Raw genomic sequence first — 21,610 nt, forward strand, 5'->3', positions numbered from 1 at the left:
AATATTTTTCTATACCTCCTTAAATGTTCAAGTTCTCTCCCATCCATTGTTTCCATGTTTGGTTTCAGCGCTCCTTCTGCATGATTTTTTTTTTTTCTTGAATGCAATTTAGGCCTGTTTGAACACATCTTAAAAAATGTATAAAGTATGGTAGGTATTGAAACATGAAGTTACCATTTAATTCTGACTTGTTCTTTTAAACAACTATGCCCTTAATTATTTTATAATACCTTGCATAATGTTAATCACAGTATAATTTGGGGATGGAACTCCAAACCTCAAAACTCTTAATGTTTTCTTTTACTTTAGAAAATCATATTACAGAGCATACAGCTGAAAGTTATATGTTACAATGGCAGCGAGGACATATATCAAATTACCAGTATCTTCTTCATCTCAACAATCTGGCTGATAGAAGCTGCAACGATCTCTCCCAATATCCTGTATTTCCCTGGATCATAGCAGACTACTCTAGTTCAGTATTAGGTATGTATATACAAAAAGACAAGTTAGTGCATCATGTCCAACCTGAAATGTTTTGAGGGGTTTTATACAGTGTAAAGTTCATGGTACATCAAAATGAACCTGGCATTAGTGATCTTAGATGTTTTCTTGTGCACTCACCCTTCCTCTGGAGTTTAGTGGACAAAATATCTCACCTTTTTCTGTTAAATATTTCACTCTTCACAGAGTATGTACCAAGCATCTGCTTGGTCACTTTGAAAATCTGCGGTACTGAGCACCAGTAAAATAGCTTTTTATGGAACAAGTTGGATGCATCGAAATGTGTAGAATCCAGGTGTTCTTTTACAGTTTTACAGCATTGCAAGTTGAAAGGGAGAGGCTAACAAGGCTTGTGCCTAAATAGGCTCCTTGATTAAGGGTCTTTGTGGAATTTGTTTTGGAAGCTTGTCCTTTTGAGGATTGTGTCCCTCTAAAAGGAGTAGAGTAGGGGAATCTCATGCTATTCATCAGCATCTGCTCGAACACTCCAATCTGATTGTTTGGTAGAACTTAACTGTAGCCTGAAAGGATAGTTAATGAGTGGGAGAAAGACGATGCCAGCTGCTTTTGTGCCTCAGGTAGCAGGACTTGTATTGACTAGGTGATGTTGGTTAAAATAGTGGTCACGTATATGTAACTACCAGCTCTTAAGCAAGAGGTATGAGATTACGTCTACTTGGAAGGAAGAAGATGAGTAGCTATTTACAGTAAGACTTTATTCTTTTGCAGTTAGGGAGCAGAGAAAATTACTGGAGGGGTTCTATGTTGTTTTTTGTTTGTTTTATTGCTGTTTGGGTTTTGTTTTTGTTTTAAATATTGATTAGAGTACATTCCTGTCTAGTAGAATCAATGCATAGAGTCTAACTATGTTTTTTAGATCTGACAAAGCCTGAAACATTCCGTGACCTTAGTAAGCCAATTGGTGCCCTGAATAAGGAAAGGCTGGATAGATTATTGGTATGTATATCTTGGCTTTTATGTATTACACATTTTGGGCCTTGTACATGTTGGCAATAAAAGAAGCTTTGTCAAGCAAGCTTTGGGAATTATGTAGATGTCTAAAACTAACTATAAACCATATCAGAAGCAAACTTACCTATAAACATACCACATTTATTTTCAGCTTGATTTCATCAGTACTGATTTTGTCAGTACTAATTTAAAATTACTTGAATCTGTTTCCTCTCTCCTACTACCGTTTCATATGTTTCATATGTATATGCTTTTAAATGTTTTACCTCACTTTTAAAATAAAATCCCCAAATGCATTTAACGATTGTAACTGCATTTGTATGGCAGGCACTGAGATACTATAAACTTATATGGAAATAGAAACTTCAAGTCCAATGGATTTAAATGCATAATGTAAAATACGTGCATGAATTAAACAAAACAAAATAGTAGAAATCTTAAGTACTTCCATTTGAGAAAAATGCTGAATTTGAGGGAGAGTACTTCAAAGAGAGGAAATCTGGATCCATGGGGATCAGAGCACCAACTTGAAATTTCCACATGCAGGTGACAGTGCACAAACTTTTTCCATTTCTCAAAGTAGGCAGGCTTTCTTTTCATAAGCAGTCAAACACATAGTTTACAGGCTTAGAAGGTCCTCAGTTTCTTGGCTTTTAATTCTTTGTATAAAGTCATTGTCTCCTGTGGTAAGTGAATTATTCTAAAATAATTTACAGAACATAACTATATTTAAAGTTTTGGAACCTTTATTAGTTCTTAATGAAGCATTATAAAAAAAAATATATTGCCAGACTAACTGCATTATATTGACAAAAAAGATTAAATATTTCAAAATCATAAAGCTTCCTAAGGTGTGGAGGGTAAGAACATGATCAATATTATGCTTTCAGTAACAGTAAATGAAGTTTTCTTTCTAAGATCTGACTGTTTCCTCAAACTGTTAGCTGCCTCATACCTACTGCAGTAAAAGTCATTTTATTTAGATTATGATAGGTTTTAGGGATAATGCATTGGAGTTTAAGATAGGAGGGAATCCTCCAGGTTGGATTAAGTCAATGTGTTCTTCCATTTCACTCTCATGAAACTCCACGTGAAAGACAAAAAGGAAGTCTTTGTTTGCACTCCTTTGAAGTTGAGTCACTGCAGTTACGTGTGAAAGTGAGAGAAGAAAAAAAGCTGAAAACTTGATAATTCTGGATGATAAGTTATAACAACTTTTTTGCCTTATTGATTTACTGATCTGATTAAAGCTGCATGGTTATTAGAACTTAGTGTTTGTTTTATTGTTAGAAAAAAAAATTGAAGGTAGTCCTAATCTGTCTTGAAAAAAATAGTGTGTATGTGTTCAATATTGAAGGAAAGCAGGAGTGCTGATTTTAAACAGACCTCTCTTTCTTCTTCATACGTTACAGACACGTTATCAGGAAATGCCAGAGCCTAAGTTCATGTATGGGAGCCATTATTCATCTCCGGGTTATGTTTTGTTTTATCTCGTTAGAGTTGGTAAGACATCTTTACATGCTCTGTGAGCAGACAATTACCTCCAAAGTGGACAAGGTTTGGAGCAAGCTGATGATTTTTTTTTCTTTCTGCTTAGCTCCAGAATACATGCTCTGTCTGCAGAATGGGAAGTTTGATCACGCTGACAGAATGTTCAACAGGTTTGTTTACATTTTGTCTATAACTAGGTTGGTTTTATTTTCAAATATGCATCAAGGGAGTGCAAAGCCTTAAAAATATTTTGTTAACAAATGCGTGATTGATATGTGTTATCTAGTCTTGCAGAAACCTGGAAAAACTGTTTGGATGGTGCAACAGATTTCAAAGAGGTAAATGGCTTGAAAATTATTCAAGTCCTTCTTGGTATCTGTGCTGAGCTTTCTGTTCTCAGATGTCTCCTGTTTAGATTTGAGAGTTTTGGGGTGGGAATAAGGTCTGTTTGGTTGGTTTTTTGCTTTGTTGTTTGTGGGTTTTAGTTGTGTGGGGTTTTTTTAAGACTGTTGACTGCATTTTATGAATCCTTTAATGTTTTTAACTTCTTCCTTCACTCTAATTCCATGATTGCTTGTCTGTGTCTGCTTTCTGGCTTTTAGTTTAACAGAATTGTCATTGTGAATGTTATTAGAATAAGTAGGAATTACCGGAGTGGATTAAGGCTGAAAAGATGCAATTTTATGTATCGTCTGCGGGAATCTTGTAAGGATTTGGCTATATTACAACAGTACATCTGGAGAGGTTAAACTATAGAAGTTTTATCTTAGTTTTTTGCACCTTATAAAAACTGTAACTTTTAGAATATGTTGAGAATGATTAAGTGTCAGATAGTGTGTGCTGTTAAATAATGTTTCTTTGTCAAGTTTAATATAGTGATACCTTTTTTTAAGAAAAGAAGTCTACACTTAATGGTAATGGAATTAAGGTTGGTTAGCTGTGGTGGTCTTTAAATAATTGACTCGACCTCTGAAACTTTTGTCATCATTCTAGTTTTATTCTAGTTTTTTGTCTTGACTCTTACCTGATGTCTTAAAATGAGAAGGTAGTTATGCAATGAGAGTTCTGAAAATATTCTTAGGTATTATGGATTCATACGTCACACATTACATGTTAAAAATATTTATGCCACTCTGAATTTAGCTCAGAGAATTGCCTTGTAGGTAGTCAAGAAGCCTAAAAGTAGTTGGAAGGATAATGGGAGGAAGTTTCCAGTGCTTCTTTACTGACAGAGAAGAAAGCTTGGAAAAATTACTACCCAACTTTAGGGCTTGATGTATGAACTTTCATAATTTGCAGTTTTTACTGACTGTATTGTACTGATAACTTATGTGATCAAAGCTAAGCTAGCCTCAAAATTTTTTTTTTTCTTTTTTTTTCTAGTTGATTCCAGAATTTTATGAAAATGATTCTAGTTTTCTAGTAAACAGTTTGAAGTTGGACTTGGGAAAAAGGCAGGGTGGAAAGATGGTTGAAGATGTAGAGCTTCCCCCTTGGGCATCAGGTAATAATAGTCAAACTTCTTGTATTATGAATTGATTCAAGATTATCTAGATTCCTGGAATGGTGATTCTTCTCTCAAAAATTCCCATTCTATTTTCTTTGAAATAATTTTTGCTTTAAAACATTGACATAGTTAATAGTTGCATTTAATTTTTATAGCAAATGTGAGGTATGGTGTGGAGTGTTGGGGGTTTTTTGTTTGGTTGCCTTTTCAAGAAGGAGGAGGAACAGAGATGGATACCAATACTGAATGGGATATCTTTTCCTTTTAATTAACCTTTGTCTTTCCAGGTCCTGATGACTTTCTTCAGAAGAGCCAAGAGGCTTTAGAAAGTCAGTATGTATCAGAACATCTTCATGAATGGATTGACATAATATTTGGCTACAAGCAGAAAGGAAGTGAAGCAGTTGCAGCTCACAATGGTAAATATACACTTTATAGAAATAGCAAAAAAAAAAAAAGGCATGCTTTAATTAAGCAGGAATGGTAAATAACAGCATATCTGTAATGCCTGATTTGTTTTGAGCATTCATAACTATGCTTTGTATGCTTGATCCTTAAAGGAAATGCAGTTCTTCATTACTGGAAATAGTGTCTTATCTAGTAAAATCTATTGCCCTCATGGTGATTTGCATCTTTGAGGATGTACTTAAGATGGTAGGCAAGAAGATTCTACAGCATGGCTCTTATTTGCTCGCACAACACGGTGTGGTAATGTGATATGGACATAGTGTTTCCCAATTAAAAATGGGAGTCTGTAGGGTCTCCACACAAACATGTATTTAACTTTCCTACACTGTAATTGCTTGTGAGAATTTCAATGCAATTTCCCCCCCCCCCCTTCCTGAGAGAATTGGCAAGGGAAAGAAGGGGCTAATAGGCTATAGCTCTTTAGGAACAAGAATGAAGGAAAAAGTATGCAAGTGACTAGTTTGTCCTTGTGTACATATATACTACTGCAGTAGTATATATACCTTTTACTGTACATGTGGAAAGTTTCACTGTTTGCAATCTTATTCTGAGCATGTGTGTAGCCATTGTAAATGCTTACAAAAGGGGATGTTGTTATGAGATTGGTATGGTGATGTGTTTAATTTAATTTATCTAATAGCAATATCAATGATTAACTTACTCAGCAGTCTGATATTTAGCTATGTATGTTACTACCTAATAAGGAAATGTCCTCTTGGTAAAGGAAGATTAGCAGATCAGATTTATAGGGTGTTTATTCCAGAAGCCCCGATCCTTTTGAAGGATTACAAGTAACAGAAAATGTTGAGATAGTTTGCACTTAACAAGATAGAATAAGTTTAAGAAGAAAACCTTCCTACAACAGTGGAGAGGAAAGGAATAAGCAACTCTTCATTTTGGTAGTCCGTGCTTTCTACTTCCAGGGTAAGATAATGTGATTTGTTTTGTGGTGGTTTTTTTGTTCTTTTTTTCTGTTTTTTGTTGTTATTGTTTTTTTTTTAATATGCTTCCCCACATGTCCTTAAATCATGATTGGCTGTATTTTAGGTTTGCAGGGTTTGGCATCCAATCATACTGTGACCATAAGTGTCAATTACAATGTGCCAGAGGCTTTGAATATGGTAAATCGGCATTTAAATTATAGCACCTATATTTTTACCTCTCAAATGAGAGCACTTTTTATGCACAATGTGCTTCTGCTGCTGCAAGGTGGATTTTTATTAGTGTAGTGAATTGCAGACACTTGAGTAGATAAGAGAGACGGAAGGGATCTATGTATGAATGAACTTACGTCAAAAGATAAAGTATTCTTATGCAGAGGCCCCAAAGTAATTCACTGTGTAATTGCTATCCTCATAGCAAATGAACAGGTGAATAGGTAGATTTTTATGATCATTTTTTTACTACATTTTGTTACCTGTCTGGAAAACAACCAGAGATCCAGTTCTGCAACTGTGCTTTTTTCAATTTCTTTGTTGGGTGTGTGGGGGTATTTAATGAAGCTTAAATAAGTCATCCTTCCTTTATGAAAGGACTGATTTCTTCTGAAACTTTCTCCGAGTCTCTTAGAAATCCTAAACTTTTTTCAGGTAAGAAACCCAGGATTAAAACACAAGATCTCAAACTCTAGAGTTGAAATAGCTTAGTTGCCCAAACATAAGCAAGTTGAGTAAAAAATATAACTATTTTTTTATAATAAGTATGCAAGACAAAGAAAATGAGCCTTGTGTATCTATATAGTACAAATAAACTTTTTTTTTTCCAGTGTTTCACCCATTAACTTATGAAGGAGGAGTGGATTTAAACAGGTAATTAACAAGAATCAGAATGTTTTTTTAAAACAGTTAGCTAAATTTCAGAACCTCCAGGTTCTCCATTGGCTGTAAAAGTGCTCTGTATGTGAATGGTGTAGCTCTTCCATTTTAGACTCCCAAATATGCAGAGAACCAGCATCAGGTTCTCAGTTTTAGCATGTATTTGCTAAATGCAGGATTGTTACTTGAACATTTCTTCAGTCTGGCTTTTGTGAAATTGCTGTATGTTTTTAATTGACGAGCATACTGTCATCGTACATAAACAAAATTATGAAGCTGTCATGTGACTGTCTGTGACATCTGTGGTAAATCCGTTCTGTAAGAATTTGTGATGGCCTATAGTGCTGTAGTAACTGCACATGCAGGCCCATGCTTTTAGGGGAGGGGAGGAAAAAAAAAGTACTTGCCTACTTGGCTTAATTAAATATCTTGTTTTTGTAAAGTATTATGGACCCCAATGAAAAAGTAGCTCTGCTGACACAAATCTTGGAGTTTGGACAGACGCCAAAACAGTTGTTTACAGTTCCTCATCCCCGAAGGATAATACCGAAGTTGAAAAGCTTGTCTCGAACATCTAGTCACAGTGTTTCCATAACTGAGTCTCCAGGTAAATGTGTAACAGATAAACTGATGATGTAATGGATTTGTAATTTTGAGAAGTTCTGTATCTTTCTCCCACAGGTTCTCATTATACAACTCTCTTGGCCACTTTCCCTGTAAGCCAACTCAAAATAAATCCATGCACTAACTGTTACAGAAGAACTGGCAAGACCAGTTTCAAATTTGAAAATACAGGCGTTGTCCTGCATTTTGTCTTCTGTTCCACTGGTCTCCTCTGGGACTGTTCAACCTCTGCTTTTGAAGCTGTGGGAGGGCTATCATCCCTGGCCTTTCATGACACTTCAAAATCAAGCTGATATGACAGCAGCTTCAGTGACCATATCTGCAGGCATTCTAAATGATGTAAAGATTTGTTCAGATTTTGGACGGGGATATCTTTGGGGTGATCAATTGGCTTGCTCTAAATAAACCCTAAGAACTTAAATTAAGCATCCAAATTTTTTTCCTTTTCCATGACTTTAATGAAAATCTGTAAAGAAATTACTTTGTTTTCCCTACATACTGTAGTTGATTGAATAACTTTCTTCAAGAAAAGAATATGTAATGCCATCACAGGCTTCTGTTCAATGAGGAACTTAGACCATTTCTCTGAAACTAAGATGCTATGATCCTCATCATATGTATACTGATCTACTATAAATTGGACTGAATCTTCAGCCCAGGTATCACATGGAAAGGTTTTTCTCAGTTGGTTGTCTTCAATTCACTTACCTTTTGATGGCTTTCATTTTTAAGCAGAGAAGTGAAGATGAGTGCTACTTAGCATGGCAACTTGTAGCATCCGAATGGCAAGAGTGGCTTTGAAAGTTGTATATGGTGATAATAGTGTTCATATGTGTTAAATAGATAGCATGGTATGCTGCCAAAGTCATTAACTCACAGATCAACAGTTCCTATTGGGTTTGGCCTTTTTATAGTAATTGACATCTAATTGTCTCAATTTTGTTGCATTTTTTTATCCCTTAACTTTTGCAACAGTGCAGTGAAATGAAGTTGTGTCATTCCTAACAGAATGCAATAGAATAATAAAAGCACATGATGTATTGTAGCAGTAGATGGCTTTCCTGGTACTTTTCCGTTTGGAAAGGTCTTGACATCTCAATGGAACACCAAAAATCTCTACAAAAAAGTTTCTGGTTTTGGTTTTTCCATTTTGGAAATGTATTCTGTAGTTTCCAGTTTAAAAGCGCTGGTTTTGGGACTAAAATCTTATTTTTGACTGTGTAAGCCTATGCATTCAGGAAGAGATTTGGAAAAAAGTTAGTGATCTTGTCACTCTCTGCATTAGCCAAAATTGTTATTCCTGGAGCTCTGCATCATTTCTGTACTCTCATATTTATGTTTGCAACTTCAGCTACCTAGTTATTTGAAATCTATCTTTTTATTTTCTATTTGTGATGAAACTTTATTGTGGCATTTTATTGCAGTTTCTCCAAATGAAGAATCATTTGAAGATTTGACAGAAGAAAGTATAACACTTGCTTGGAACAATATTGCCAAACTAAAATTAGATGAGCAATATAAAATTCACAAAGAGTAGGTACTATTCTTTTCTTTTCACAGTCAAAATTGTTCCATTTAATTGGGGGTGGAGGGTGGAGGTATCTGTGTGTCAATCTGAATGATGAGTTAGGGTTTAAGGTAAATACTTTTCATTGAGATAGCTCATTGATTTGATTACACAAGATGAATTTGAATATATGATGGTTATCAATCCTGAAAAGATATTTGTCAGTTTGAATTTTTTTTTTTTGGTTCCTTAGACAGATCTAGAGCTAAGTTCATCATCACTTTAGTACCTGAAGCAGATATTGATTACCCTTCTCTAAAACTGTGATAGCAGCAGCCAGATAGACACTTCCATTTATTTATTTATTTATAACCCCAGGAGGACCTAACTTCTTTTTCATCCCATTTGATTTGAAAGGTTAAACCACTTAAGTTCAACTACTGTACACCTTGAGCTGCTGCTGTATTAGCAGTTTGCCAAGTCCAGCTGTAGGTTTTCAGTTAATCCAGGTACTGTTCTGATGGATTCCTAGGGAGCAATGAGTCAGCAGGGGCACTTCAGGTGAACTTTGAAAATACCTAACAATGAACAACAGCAGCTATATTTTAAAGAACAGATTTTCCTTTGGCCCCATCCCTTGTCCTAGTGGCTGAACGGGTAGGAGGATTTCTTACTACCTTGAGTGCAACTACTTTCTTGGTGACTGTAACCCAATCTAAAAAAGAAACATTCTCTTGTCCAGAAAACAAGGTAATATTTGTAGTGAGAAAGGGCCTCTGTTACCCGGTTAGGTAACAGGGAAATCCTGATCCTGAAAGCAGACTTGAATTTCAGCTTCTGATTCTTTTTTTTTTTTTTTCCTAAAGACCACTGAAAAAAAAAAATAGAAGCAGGTCTGTATAACAGAATTTTGGCTGTGCAGAATGCTCTGTGCTTCCTAACAAGTAACTCCCTGACATAAGCTATGTGTCTAAATTTCTAGACTATAGTGACTTTGCCAATGTCAAATTTGAGGAGAAAAGACATGCAAGTTCCTGACACTTGAAGTATTCAGTATCTGCTTGTAGACAGGTTCCTGACTCTTTCTCTAGCTAATCCCAAACTGGAAAGACTGAATGTGAAACTATTTATCCTCTCACATGGGCATGTCCTTTCTAATGAGGATGAAGTTCTTGCAGAACAATATGGGGAACCTGTACTGATGTTTCACGTATTATATCAAGGTGTATTTTTGTCTTTAGGCATATAACACACCACTGTAGTGCTTTTAATCTCCTTGAATGTCTTAGCTCTTACAGAGATCAAATAACAAATTTCAACTATAGTCAATTTACAGTGTGGTGGTTAAGTTTCAAAACCTATGAAATCACCTATAAGCTTACTTGTATTAAACAGGGCAATTACTGGAATAGCAGTCACTTGCAATGGGTCTTCTGTTTTCACTACATCCCAGGGTAAGTATTACTGCAGAGGTATTTACTAGAGCCTGCAGGGTAAATGCAGGTTAATGTTTTGTGAACAAAATAACATGAAACTCTGAAACGTAGTTAAGATTGAATCCCATGAATATCTTCACTGAGAGCAAAATGAAGACAACATTAAATGGGATATTTCTGGCGTCATTGAGTTCTGGGTTTTTTACAGTTGTGAAAGGAGTGGCCCTAATCTTCTGCCAAATGCAAGATTCTTGTTTTCACTTCATGCTCAATTCCTTCTTACTGTTTGAGAGAATTTCAGTATTCGTATGTAAAGGCTACTTCTGTTTGGCTTTTGGATTGTCATCTTTGTGAGTCACCTATTAGGGAAATTAAGTAAAATATATATTTCCTGTAATTCAGTAGCTTAAGTATAGGAATTTGTTAAGTTTTAGATCACTTTGACTCAAGGATTTCAATACTATCTATATTGAGGCTTGGGAAGGTGGTAATTTCTCCCTGTAGACACCAGAGTTCTCTTTGAGTTTGATGGACATGGAGGAGTCCATCTGTAACTGGTGCAAAACAGGCTAGTTCCAGGCTCAAGTCACAAGCTGTATAAAAAGTTTCTCAAAGACCATGAGAAACATACACCTGCTCTTCATAGTAAGATATTTGAATATTCAAACAAGAGCAAAATTGCTAGCTTCTATAATATAAAACAGTCCTTTTATCTTCTATTTTGTCCATTATCCCCAGATTCAACTTTGAAGATGTTTTCCAAAGAATCAAAAACAATCCAGAGAAGTGTGTCCTTTTCAAACATGGTAAGTTGCTGTCAAAATAAAAACGAGATCATTGGGAATCTTCTGAAAGCTACTCACAGAAATGGCTGTTAGTATGCATCAATGCCTCTTTTCTTCCCCAGCCTACTCCATTGTATTGTGTGTGAATAATTTAGCGGAGTGAATTGAGATTCTCTGCCAGGCCTCCAGGGAGACAGCGTGTGTTCTGTGAACGCGGGAAGGGAGCGTTAAATGGTTGCACTTTACTTTTGTGCTAGCTCTGTTCTGAGTTGCCCTGCTATCCAGCGAAGAGCTTGTGGCAGACAAAGATAGCCTGGCATGAGCAGAGGAGTCTTCCTGAACAATCTTGAGCTGTCACTGGGACCAGAATCACAAAGCCTAAATTCTGCCCATGTGCTCACATCCAGCATTGCCTTACTACTCCCAAGTGTTTGAAGGCTGTGAGTCAGCCAGCAGAGGAAAACCAAGCACAGGGAATGGAATCTATGCTGAGTGAATTTGAGCCGTCTTTCCTCAATGAGCAGTGACCTCAGCAACCTCTGAACAACATTTTTCCCCTGCTTCTAAACCGGAACTTAGAAAGAGCTTCTATATTTGATTTTCCATCCTCGAGCACTGTGGCCAGACCTGAGTCATAGAGATTCACTCCCAATTGTCATGTTCAGAGTCCTTTATTGAGGCAAGACACTAGGATATTTCAGCCTTCTCTGTACCCTCGTCTTTAGAGGGAACAAAAAAGGCAAATGGGTTGCCCAGACAGAAGCCATAGCGTGCTCTACCAGGTCCCCCCATGTAAGTTGCCTGCCATGGCACATGCTAGCAGGTGATTCTAGATACAGCAATTCCTAATGCTTTAGCCAAGGCAAACTTAGGAATGTCGCTTCTTGGCGCTGTAAAAAGGGAGCTCTTTGCTGAATCCTAAGCCAAAAGTCAGTTTTTCATAAGGAGGCCTTGTAACTCTTTCTTTTATTCTTTCTCTTTCTGTAGTTTTAGTGCTGATCTGTTGCAGCAATGCTAGAAGCAATAGTCTTTTTACAGTCCAGCAGCTTACTGTTTTTTAGAACAGATCTAAAACATGACCAGTAATTATACTAGTAGAAGCACTGGGCTCACTTTTTTCCCTTGCTGCTTCCAGTGATGGTAATGTAACTGAGCAGCTGTCTGTAAAGCATGTTTCGTGTTGAGAATAGTAGGTATTAGATAGTTACATTTGTTGTTTGAAAGAGCTGAGCTGATAAGTAGCTGCCATGGAGAACAAACATCAAAGGAAACCTTCATTTTTAGTTTCTGTTAGCTGTTTGCGTCTAGAATTGACAGTAGCTTACAAGATGAAGAGCTGATCCAGTTTCTCCTGAGTGAAGAATTACATATCATGTCTTTGAAATACCAGCATTCTGAAAAAGATCCATCAGTTCTGCATGTGTTTCTGAACTTCAGTGCTACCTTTATGTTTACCAGGGTTTAAGTATTCTTGCTGTTCAGTGTCCAACCTATAAGATTGTTCTTGATTAGTGTTCATATAACACCTGTATGTTGTCTGTATAGAAGATTAAAAAGCTTCTTGTTCTCCAAAAGCACGTTAATGTACTTCTATTTGATTTGGGGTAAGAAATTGAACACTACTTTTTGGGTTTTTTTCTTCTTTTTCTTACAGGCTTTGTCATCTTGTCTAATCTTACCAGGAGATACCACTGTCATAAGTTCTTCATGGGACAATCATATGTGTGTATTTGCTTCCTATTGACTTTATAGAATTACATTGAGTGCCTTGGTCATTACGTTTATGGTTTTAGATAATGATACAGAAATTCATTGTTAAAACGCAGTGTCTGTATTTCTACTCTTTTTTTTGTAGATTTCTGTTAGAAACTGTAGAAGCAAAGTTACTGTCATGTATTTAGAAAAAAACATTTACGTTTTCCAAAGACATAATGCTTTCATAACCCTTTCCTGTTAGATATTTTTATTCAATTGCATTTGGAAGACGGCAAGACATCTTAATGGGACATGATGATGCAGTCAGTAAGATCTGTTGGAGTGATGGGCGTTTATATTCTGCATCTTGGGATTCCACTGTGAAGGTTTGTATATGGGTTTGTTATACTTCAATAACTATTTATAGCTAGCATTTTGTAATATTCAGCCAGCCAAATGCTTTGGAGTGGATGTACCTGTTGTACTAGAATAATAACTTAGCTAGTATCACAGTAAGTTTATTTCTAGAATATCTTCCTCATTTAGCTTTATCTCAACTCTGTTGCAAAGCTAAAATGTTAATTTAAAGAAATTCCATTCCTTCTAACTTACTTTAAATGTGGGGGGTTTGGAGGCCAACTGTATTTATTGGAGGAACTGGAATGTTTTGTGACCTTGGCTGGTGATCCTGTTTGCAGAGTGGAATAGGCTTCTAAAATGTTTAAGTTTAATAGCTTTGTAGCTTACGTTCTTCAGCTAAGCGGACTGGGAACTTGCTAATCTAAAGACCATGCCTACAGTTAGCTGGAAAGATAATTTGGAAGTTAGAGACAGGAGAGAATTTCCTAAAGCCTTCTGTGTATGGCTTTTTGCTAAGTATGCATTCAGTGGAGTGATATACCCGTACTTAGGTAGGCTTCTGTAAGCCATCTGGAATCAGCATAGTCATGTTTAATGTGTGGCTCTGCTTAGGGTGAACGAGTTCAGATGCCATTTGTTGTTGCTGTATTCTGCCACGTAGGCAAGGCCCACAGTTAACACAAGCTGCCCTCCTTGTAATGTGAGAATTCAGTACTGAAGAAACTTATCCAGAGTTATACTAATGCTTCCTTGAGCAAACTTAAATATCTGTGTTGTAGGTGTGGCACTGTGTTCCTGGAGAGACCCTGAGCAATAAAAAACACCACTTTGAACTGCTTGCAGAGTTAGAACATGATGTTAGTGTAAGTATGTGGATAGAGATATAGTATCTCAGAATATGCAAATTAATTCATTAAAATCAAAGTCAAGATCTAGTGGTAAAGCACAAGGATTGGGTTAGGGGCCTGAGGGTGTGTGTTGCTTTGGGAAGTGTGCATGTAGGGGTATTTGTGTTTCGTTCTGTTTTTTTTGTTTGATGTGTCCTGCACCAGTGTCCCCTGCTTCCCTGGTTGAAAGGTCCACTCCTAAGGACTGAAGCAACAGTATAAACGGAGGTTTCTTAATTTGTCTTGCTCAGCTTTTGTGCACAAGGTTCTGGGGGGGACAGGGAGGACTGGGGTATTTTTGTTTGCTTCTTTGTTTTTGAAAACAGACTAATGTTTTTCAAGTATTTTCATTGTTATAGCTTCTTCTTAATGTATCTTTGCCAAAGGCAAGCAAATGAAAAAGAATTCCTCTGAGTTGTTTACCATGCTGTAAAACATATTAGTGAATTTCACTGTAAATATATAAACACATCGTGTGCAGTGAATCATAAATGTGTAACTGCACACTTTTATTTATAGCCTCTAATGTCACTTTAGTAGAATATTTAGAATTACTGTGTTTTAAACCTTCTTAATACTTAGTTTTTTAACAGGTCACGACATAGGCAAATACTGAAACAGTTCTGATAACATTTAAGAACGGTACCCAAGAGAATTGGAAACAACTGTACCCAAGAGAATAGGAAGTTCTTTAAAAGTAAAGAAGGATTTTACCCTTAAGGGTAAAGTCTTACATTTAGATGGACAGCATGGCTCCTAAAAGTAGTCTGAAATGTCAGTTTACTTTTCTGATTCTGCAAAGAAAAAGCATTTTAAAACATCATCAAAGGGACCCATCTTTTACTTTTTATAGGTAGGATTTTTAATAATTGTACTTCATTAAGGATGTTGCAGAATTACATGTAAAAGCTTTCTGTAAATAAAATATCATCTTACAGATAATGGGCTTGCTTGGTATATGTTTTAAACCTGTCTCAAGATGGGTCACATGAAAGAACAGGAAAATCATGGGATGTTTAACTTCCTAGGTCAATACAATCGACCTTAATGCTGCAAATACTATACTAGCATCTGGAACCAAAGAGGGTACCATTACTGTTTGGGATGTTACTACAGCAACAGTGTTGCACCAGTTGCCATGTCATTCTGGGACTGTGTTTGATGCTGCTTTTAGTCCTGGTACGTTGGATTTCAGTTTTTGGGAGTTTCAAAAGGAATCTTATTCCTGATATCATGTAATATACCCTTGTTATTGGAATTAGTACTTTAAGGGGGATGCTGGGATGTTTTGGATTGACATGCATCTTCATTATAAAGAATTTATGAATTGTACACAAGGCCATACTAGACTGTAGACCAGTGGTCTAGGCTCTAAACCAATTTTGTTTATCATTGCTTGCTTAGAGACTTAATTTACAATAAATTATGTATAAATAAGTAGGTCAGGCAATGTCACATCCAACATGCTGTATCGCAGACTCCTTTGGTAACTAGAACTGAATGTCTAAACATTCTTTTTTGTTGTTGTTTCTTTTGTTTGCTTTTTTCTTTTGTACAGACAGCAGACATCTACTCAGCACAGGAGAGGACTGTTGTTTTAAAGTAATAGATGTACAAACTGGAATGCTTATATCTTCTGTAGCCGCTGATGAGCCACAGAGGTAATTCTGAGAACATACAGATTATGAAGCTGCGTGGCCAACTTAGTTAACTGTGGAGGTGCTTGATGGTTGGTGATAGCAGAATGGAAAGGGCAGTAATACCGGCAACTTTGTTTTATTGAATTACTTTTTAAAGTGCAAAGACTGACATTCTAGCATGTTGTGTGCATTATGATCAAGCTTTCCAAACTGGGACAAACCAAGCAAGTATCTAAGTAAATAACAACAACTTTAATGTCCATAAAAGATGATGGGAGCTGTAGCTAACCAGCTCTTCCAGCAGCTGAGCTACTGAAATTTCTAACAAGGAGATAGTTCTCTTACTTGAATCATCTCTGTCAATAATCTTGGGTTTGTTTTTTTTTTTTTTGCAATGCTTTCTTTTTGTTTCGATAATCTAAGAAAAGATTGGCTATTATAATTAACGAGTAGTCACTTTTTTTCATAAACCAAAATGCATACAGTTCTTTATGGTTTATCAGGTAAACAAATGGAATACTTAGTTACTGGAGTAAAAATATAGCAGCCGTACATGGAGTACACTTGTTGGTTTCTTTTGTGTGTGTGTGTATACATAAATATATATGTATATGCATGTGTATATATATTTTTTTCTTCAGTTATTTCCCTGAAAGTCCGCTTTGCACTTGAAATGACTGTTTCAGGAACATGAAGTGACAGAAGTGAAAGTGATGGTTCGTGAGAGCACTTGGGTACCATACACATGTATGGCTGACTGGGTCCTCTTCTGTTATGGGAATATGCTTCATCCTTCTGCCAGGGGAAGGTCTGGCTGGGTCTAGGGCAGTCAGAGAAGCAAGTTTGGGTCATGATCCTTTAAAATAATTTGAGAATAACCTTTCCAGAAAGACTGTGTTAAAGGGTAGAGTTTCCTTCAGTTTCGTACCTCCATTTTGAATTCTTTTTGGCTTAGTCAGTTTGGAAATGTTCTGCTTTCATTATACAAAAGCTTGAAGTGAACTGATTTCAGGCTTACTTGCAGGTGCTTCAAATGGGATGGAAATACCATCTTATCGGGAAGTCAGTCTGGTGAGTTACTGATTTGGGACCTTCTTGGAGGAAAAGTTATTGAAAGAATCAAAGGACATACAGGTATGCCTGAACTATTCCCATTCTCAAATTGAATGAAAGATTCCTATTTTCCAGCTCTGATAGTATTGAAAAGTTTGAGAGTCATCTACTCAGTCAGGAGGCTATTCTTGATGTTAGTGTTGTCTGGAACACCAGAACTAAAAGTAGGTCCACATGAACCTCCTAGGAAATATAGTAACAGTGGAGGAATATTGCTGTTTACAAGACTGACCAAAGGTAAATTACTTGGGATTTTTCTAATTCACACAATATCACAAAAGTCAACATTTTTCTACCTCATAGCCCTAATAAAGTGTAGTATAGACTGCGTTGTATACTTTGTCAAGGTCCATCCAGACTGTGAGTCTAACAACAAATTAAGTAAAGTTCCCTAGAGAAATTGTTTTGGATGGGGATTTATAGGCTTCTTAAATTTATCTGTACAGTCTTCAGTACATTAGCAACCAAAATGTGTGAAGGAGAAAAACTATCTCAGTTTTATTCAGTTTGGTTTTTAAGGCTGCCTTCATGAAGTTATTTCAAACTTAGCTACTATAAGCTTGTACTGTGGAACTTGACCTGTATAGAGATCATTCTATAGCTAGAGGAGTCTTTAGAAGTGGGCTTCTAGACATATGCTAGGTGTGAATATGCTTTTAACAGAAGTCCAAATGGCAGAGTGAAGAATCTCACTTTCTAGAGAAACCTCCTCCCCTTACGCCCATGAATCCTCTAGCCAGTGTGCCATCTGCATTCTACACTGCAACTGACGTCCCTGTAGTACCCAGCGTCCGCTGAGGCGATGTAGCATGAGATCATTGCTGTGAATAAGAACAGCCACCTAGAAGCCCACTAAAATTCTTCTTAGCGTATGTGGTGTCAACGTGGTCCAAACTAATGATCAGATGATCCTAAACTCTTAAAAAGATCTGTTCCATCATCTCAAGGACTACTTGTATTTGCATTTAGATTTACTTGTTTGTTTGGGTTTTGTTCCCCCCAGGTGCTGTAATGTCCATGTGGATGAGTGAACAGTGCAACAGTGTTATTACAGGAGGGGAAGACAAACAAATCATGTTCTGGAAACTGCAATATTAAGTGCCTTTCCCTCCAGACATTTAAATGAACTCTTATTTTAAACCAAACCTTTTAAAGGAACTTAACTTAACTGTGTGCAATGATGGCTGCCGAAGTTCAACCAGATAGGAAGCTTTGTTCAACTACAACTTTCTATGTTATGGTGACTTCACTGAGAGCTCTTAACTTCCATAGTGTATGCATTTGTTTTTCATGGACTATTATACTGAAAATGCTTGTCTAAAATGATATCTGAGATGAAATTAAAGACCTATTTTTCTGTAATTAAAGAGCTGTTAACTTGCAGTCATTGTTTGATTTACATAGAATGCATCATAGCATGCTGTTTCAATTGGTTTCAAAGAAGCATTTGCATTCTTAACTTAAGAGTCTTTAAGGATGCTTGCAACTTAGTGCCATGTCTCATGACATGCTGCTAAGGCAGCTGTTGGTTTGAGCAGCGGTCGGTCTAGTCTACTATCTATCATCTAGTCTCCAAATGTGGCCATTTGCAAAGGCATAGAGAAGAATAAGAACATATTCTGCATTGCTTTCTCCTATTGAAAAACAGCACTGATGTATTAGCCTGAAAGGAAGCCAAGCATAAAATTGATCCCCTAACAGAGAATAGTTACACATATGTAATGTGTTGATATAAATCTTCCCCTAATACTGTGCCTGAAGTTAGTCTGTCATGTCTTATGCTGTATTACTACTACCTTTCATCATCTCTATTACTATCCTTCTCTTAATAATCTTCAGCATCTTCATGTTTTGTTTGGTATTCTCATCCTCTTTCAACTCAAATCATCTTTGGGATGGAATTTCAATACAGCATTTAAACAGAGCTACAGCTCCTGGGTTTATCTAATCCCTTGTTGTCTTAACCCAGTAACAAAGCAGTGTTGCTCTAGGCTTACTTTCTCGGTAGGACTTAAGGATATGATTTCCTGCAAGGAGCTGTTCTGAAGTTAAAGAACTTAATGGCTTATTACAGCAACAAGCAGCTGCAGTTGTGATGTTGCCGGAGTGTGACCCTAGATCAGTATTTTCTTCTCTGATGGTATTCTCCAGTGCTGGTATTAAGATGCCCTGTCAATGTGTCCAGGACAAGCATTCTTTTAAATTATGTTCAGTCAGTCCTTTGTCTGTAGACATCCTGCCTTGGTTTTGACACCTAACACCTATTTCAGGGCACAGCTCTTTCTTTAGCATTGTAAAACAATTGTTTTATGGTTAGGGGCTATTTTTTCATTCCTCCAATTTTTGATTATGCTGGACTTCTAACTTATTTTTCAGTAAGGTAATGGCATGATGCTAAAGCAAACTGGCATTTCAGCTGCATTACTCACTTGGCTTAGCAAATGACTGAATTTTTATGTAATCAATGAGTGGGTGTGGTGAAGGCACATGAGGCAAAATATTAAGCCATACCATGCATGCCTGCTGTTACCAGTCTTAATGTTGCAGCAGAATGTTTCTTTACCTTTCATTATATTTATTTCCCAACTTTATCTGTGTGTAGGCAAAGATAACATAGAAATCCACATTCTACACTTGCTTGGAGATGTCCTAGGTGATTTCTGGATTGAATTAAAAGCTTTTTATGTGTCTAAGCGTGCCTATCACTGCTTGTTTACCTCCACCCTGTTGTATTTTATCCCTGGCCCACAAAGCTTAGGTTTTCTGCATTACAATACCAGCCTGAGTTTAGAATTTGCACTGTAACTTGTTTCACCTCTTAGCACATCCTAGTTTTGTATTCTGTCCTGCTAATGTGCAATTTTGCAACTCAGGTTATAGTCATGTGCTTGAAAATCACAAAGGAACTACCTGAGTAACAGTAAACTACACACCTTCATACCTGTTTTCTTGATGCTGTCTTACCCAAATTTTGGGCACAGCTGTGCTCCTTTGTCACTAGAGGGCTCCTACTGATCTAAACTAGAGGAAAATGACCCTGAAAGTTTGTGACCCCTGAATTTTGACTTAAGCTACCTCAGAGAGAAAATACCCTTAACTTTCTTTTGGTTAAATATGTATGCATACAATGCATAGTTCTTAAGTGCATCTGATGTTTGCTTTCTGCTGTAAAGCATGCTCACAAAACAGAGCCCTCAGCTAGCTGTTTTACTGCCTAAAACAGCCTTAGCTTTTTAAGGGGGGGGGGAAATCAAATTACTAGCTAGCTTCTGCATGAAAACAGGAGTTTTTGATGAGTTCTTTCACTTCTGGTTGCTACATGCTACAGCTGGAAGGAAAACACTAAGTACTTGTACTGAAGTCCAGTGGATCTCCCCTGGCCCCTGCTGAATCATCTGCTCCTAAGTGAAAACTGGCTAGATATAGAGATCAGCATTTCAGTAATAAATTTTGGGCTCCAGGGATTTCATAGCAAGCAAACTAGCTTGCCAAGAAACTTAGAGATGACTGCCACAGGTCCTATGCCCATAGGGCTGAATCATACCAACGCTACATGAAGTCACCAATTACTGCCAGTACATGCTTGCCACAGTGGTTCCAGAGACGTATCATTTAGTAACCAAAGTCTAATTAAAGTGGCTCCCAGGATGAATTTAATCACCACTACAGCCTGAAGTAGTGCAATGGTTTTTCCCTCAGTTACCATAATTGAGAAATTCATTTGAGAAACAAGAAGCTACAAGACAGACTCTTCTTGACAGGCACAGCTGAGCTTACACTGCTAAACTTAACAGTACTCTGAAGTTCAGTAATCCTAGATTGCACAGCTGAAACCTGGAACAGAGCATAAAAAAAAAAAGAAGGAAATCACTCACCAAAACTGGTATTTAACTTCAGATCACTTACTTAACTTCTTGAAGTCTCAGTTGAACATGCCTATGACCTCGTCTGGTGGGTTGACCCCAGCCAGCAGCTGAGCCCCCACAGAGTTTCTCACTCATCTGCCCCACAGCAGGATGGGTAAGAGAATCAGAAGGGCAAAAGCTGGGAAAATTTATGGGTTGAGATAAAAGACAGTTTACTAGGTGAAGAGGAAGGAAAAAAGAAAAAGAAAAAAGAAAAAAAAGGTGATGCAAAGGCAATCACTCATCACCTCCCACCAGCAGACTGATGCCCAGCAGTCTCCAAGCAACAGCTACTTTGGAAAGACTCCCCCCAGTTTATTGCTGAGCATGATGTCAAATGGTGTTGAATTTTTTCTTGGTGAATTTGGGTCAGCAGTCCCAGCTGTGTCCCCTCTCCACCTCTTGGCCACCCCCAGCGTACTCATAGGGGGCAGGGACAGGGTGAGAAGCAGAAAAGTCCTTGACACTGTGCAAGCACTGCTCAGCAATAGCAAAAACATTGGCATGTTATCAAGGCTGTTGTAGTCACAAGTCTCAAACACAGCACCATACCAGCCCCTGTGAAGGAAGTTAACTCCGTCCCAACCAGACCCAGTACACCCAGCAAGCTGCAAACAGTTTTAAAATGAAAATCCCACTATACAGTTAGTATGTCTTGTAGAGCAGCTAGGCTGCTATCCCATGTGTTAAGCTGAAGGTATGAAGAGTTAAGCATATCTTGTCTAAAGTATCCCAGCTCTACCCTTTTAAAACATTTCAACATTGTAGGCAGTGAGCTTATTTAGAAAGCTAGTTTAAAGTGTATTTCCTATCTTGTCTTTGTTGTTGGTTGAAACTGACCTCAACTAAACAAGCCTGTCTTAGCTCATCTTAAGTATGCACACACACACACCCCCCAAATC

The 21,610-nt window shown here is 37.2% G+C and overlaps 1 protein-coding gene across 9 annotated transcripts in view; it reads left to right on the forward strand.

Annotated features, from left to right (window-relative positions):
* Positions 1 to 18,170, forward strand: part of NSMAF (neutral sphingomyelinase activation associated factor) — a 40,743-nt gene extending 22,573 nt beyond the window's left edge. For 5 of the 9 annotated variants that reach the window (XM_075141793.1, XM_075141794.1, XM_075141795.1 and 2 more), the window contains 19 exons: positions 310 to 486; positions 1,382 to 1,461; positions 2,889 to 2,979; positions 3,074 to 3,137; positions 3,254 to 3,305; positions 4,351 to 4,471; positions 4,762 to 4,893; positions 6,708 to 6,750; positions 7,200 to 7,363; positions 8,805 to 8,913; positions 10,283 to 10,341; positions 11,062 to 11,129; positions 12,763 to 12,830; positions 13,066 to 13,189; positions 13,943 to 14,026; positions 15,079 to 15,229; positions 15,609 to 15,711; positions 16,715 to 16,824; positions 17,807 to 18,170. In XM_075141793.1, coding sequence (XP_074997894.1) covers positions 310 to 486; positions 1,382 to 1,461; positions 2,889 to 2,979; positions 3,074 to 3,137; positions 3,254 to 3,305; positions 4,351 to 4,471; positions 4,762 to 4,893; positions 6,708 to 6,750; positions 7,200 to 7,363; positions 8,805 to 8,913; positions 10,283 to 10,341; positions 11,062 to 11,129; positions 12,763 to 12,830; positions 13,066 to 13,189; positions 13,943 to 14,026; positions 15,079 to 15,229; positions 15,609 to 15,711; positions 16,715 to 16,824; positions 17,807 to 17,901 — 1,895 coding nt within the window. In that variant the 3' untranslated portion in view covers positions 17,902 to 18,170. Of the gene's footprint in view, positions 1 to 309; positions 487 to 1,381; positions 1,462 to 2,888; positions 2,980 to 3,073; positions 3,138 to 3,253; positions 3,306 to 4,350; positions 4,472 to 4,761; positions 4,894 to 6,043; positions 6,064 to 6,707; positions 6,751 to 7,199; positions 7,364 to 8,804; positions 8,914 to 10,282; positions 10,342 to 11,061; positions 11,130 to 12,762; positions 12,831 to 13,065; positions 13,190 to 13,942; positions 14,027 to 14,215; positions 14,279 to 15,078; positions 15,230 to 15,608; positions 15,712 to 16,714; positions 16,825 to 17,806 lie in introns of those variants that run through there. The other 4 variants (XR_012672342.1, XM_075141798.1, XM_075141800.1 and 1 more) reach the window with 4 other exon arrangements.
* Positions 18,171 to 21,610: the final 3,440 nt, after the last annotated feature.

This window comes from Calonectris borealis, chromosome 2 (assembly GCF_964195595.1).
Source record: "Calonectris borealis chromosome 2, bCalBor7.hap1.2, whole genome shotgun sequence".
In the NCBI taxonomy this organism is placed as follows: domain Eukaryota; kingdom Metazoa; phylum Chordata; class Aves; order Procellariiformes; family Procellariidae; genus Calonectris; species Calonectris borealis.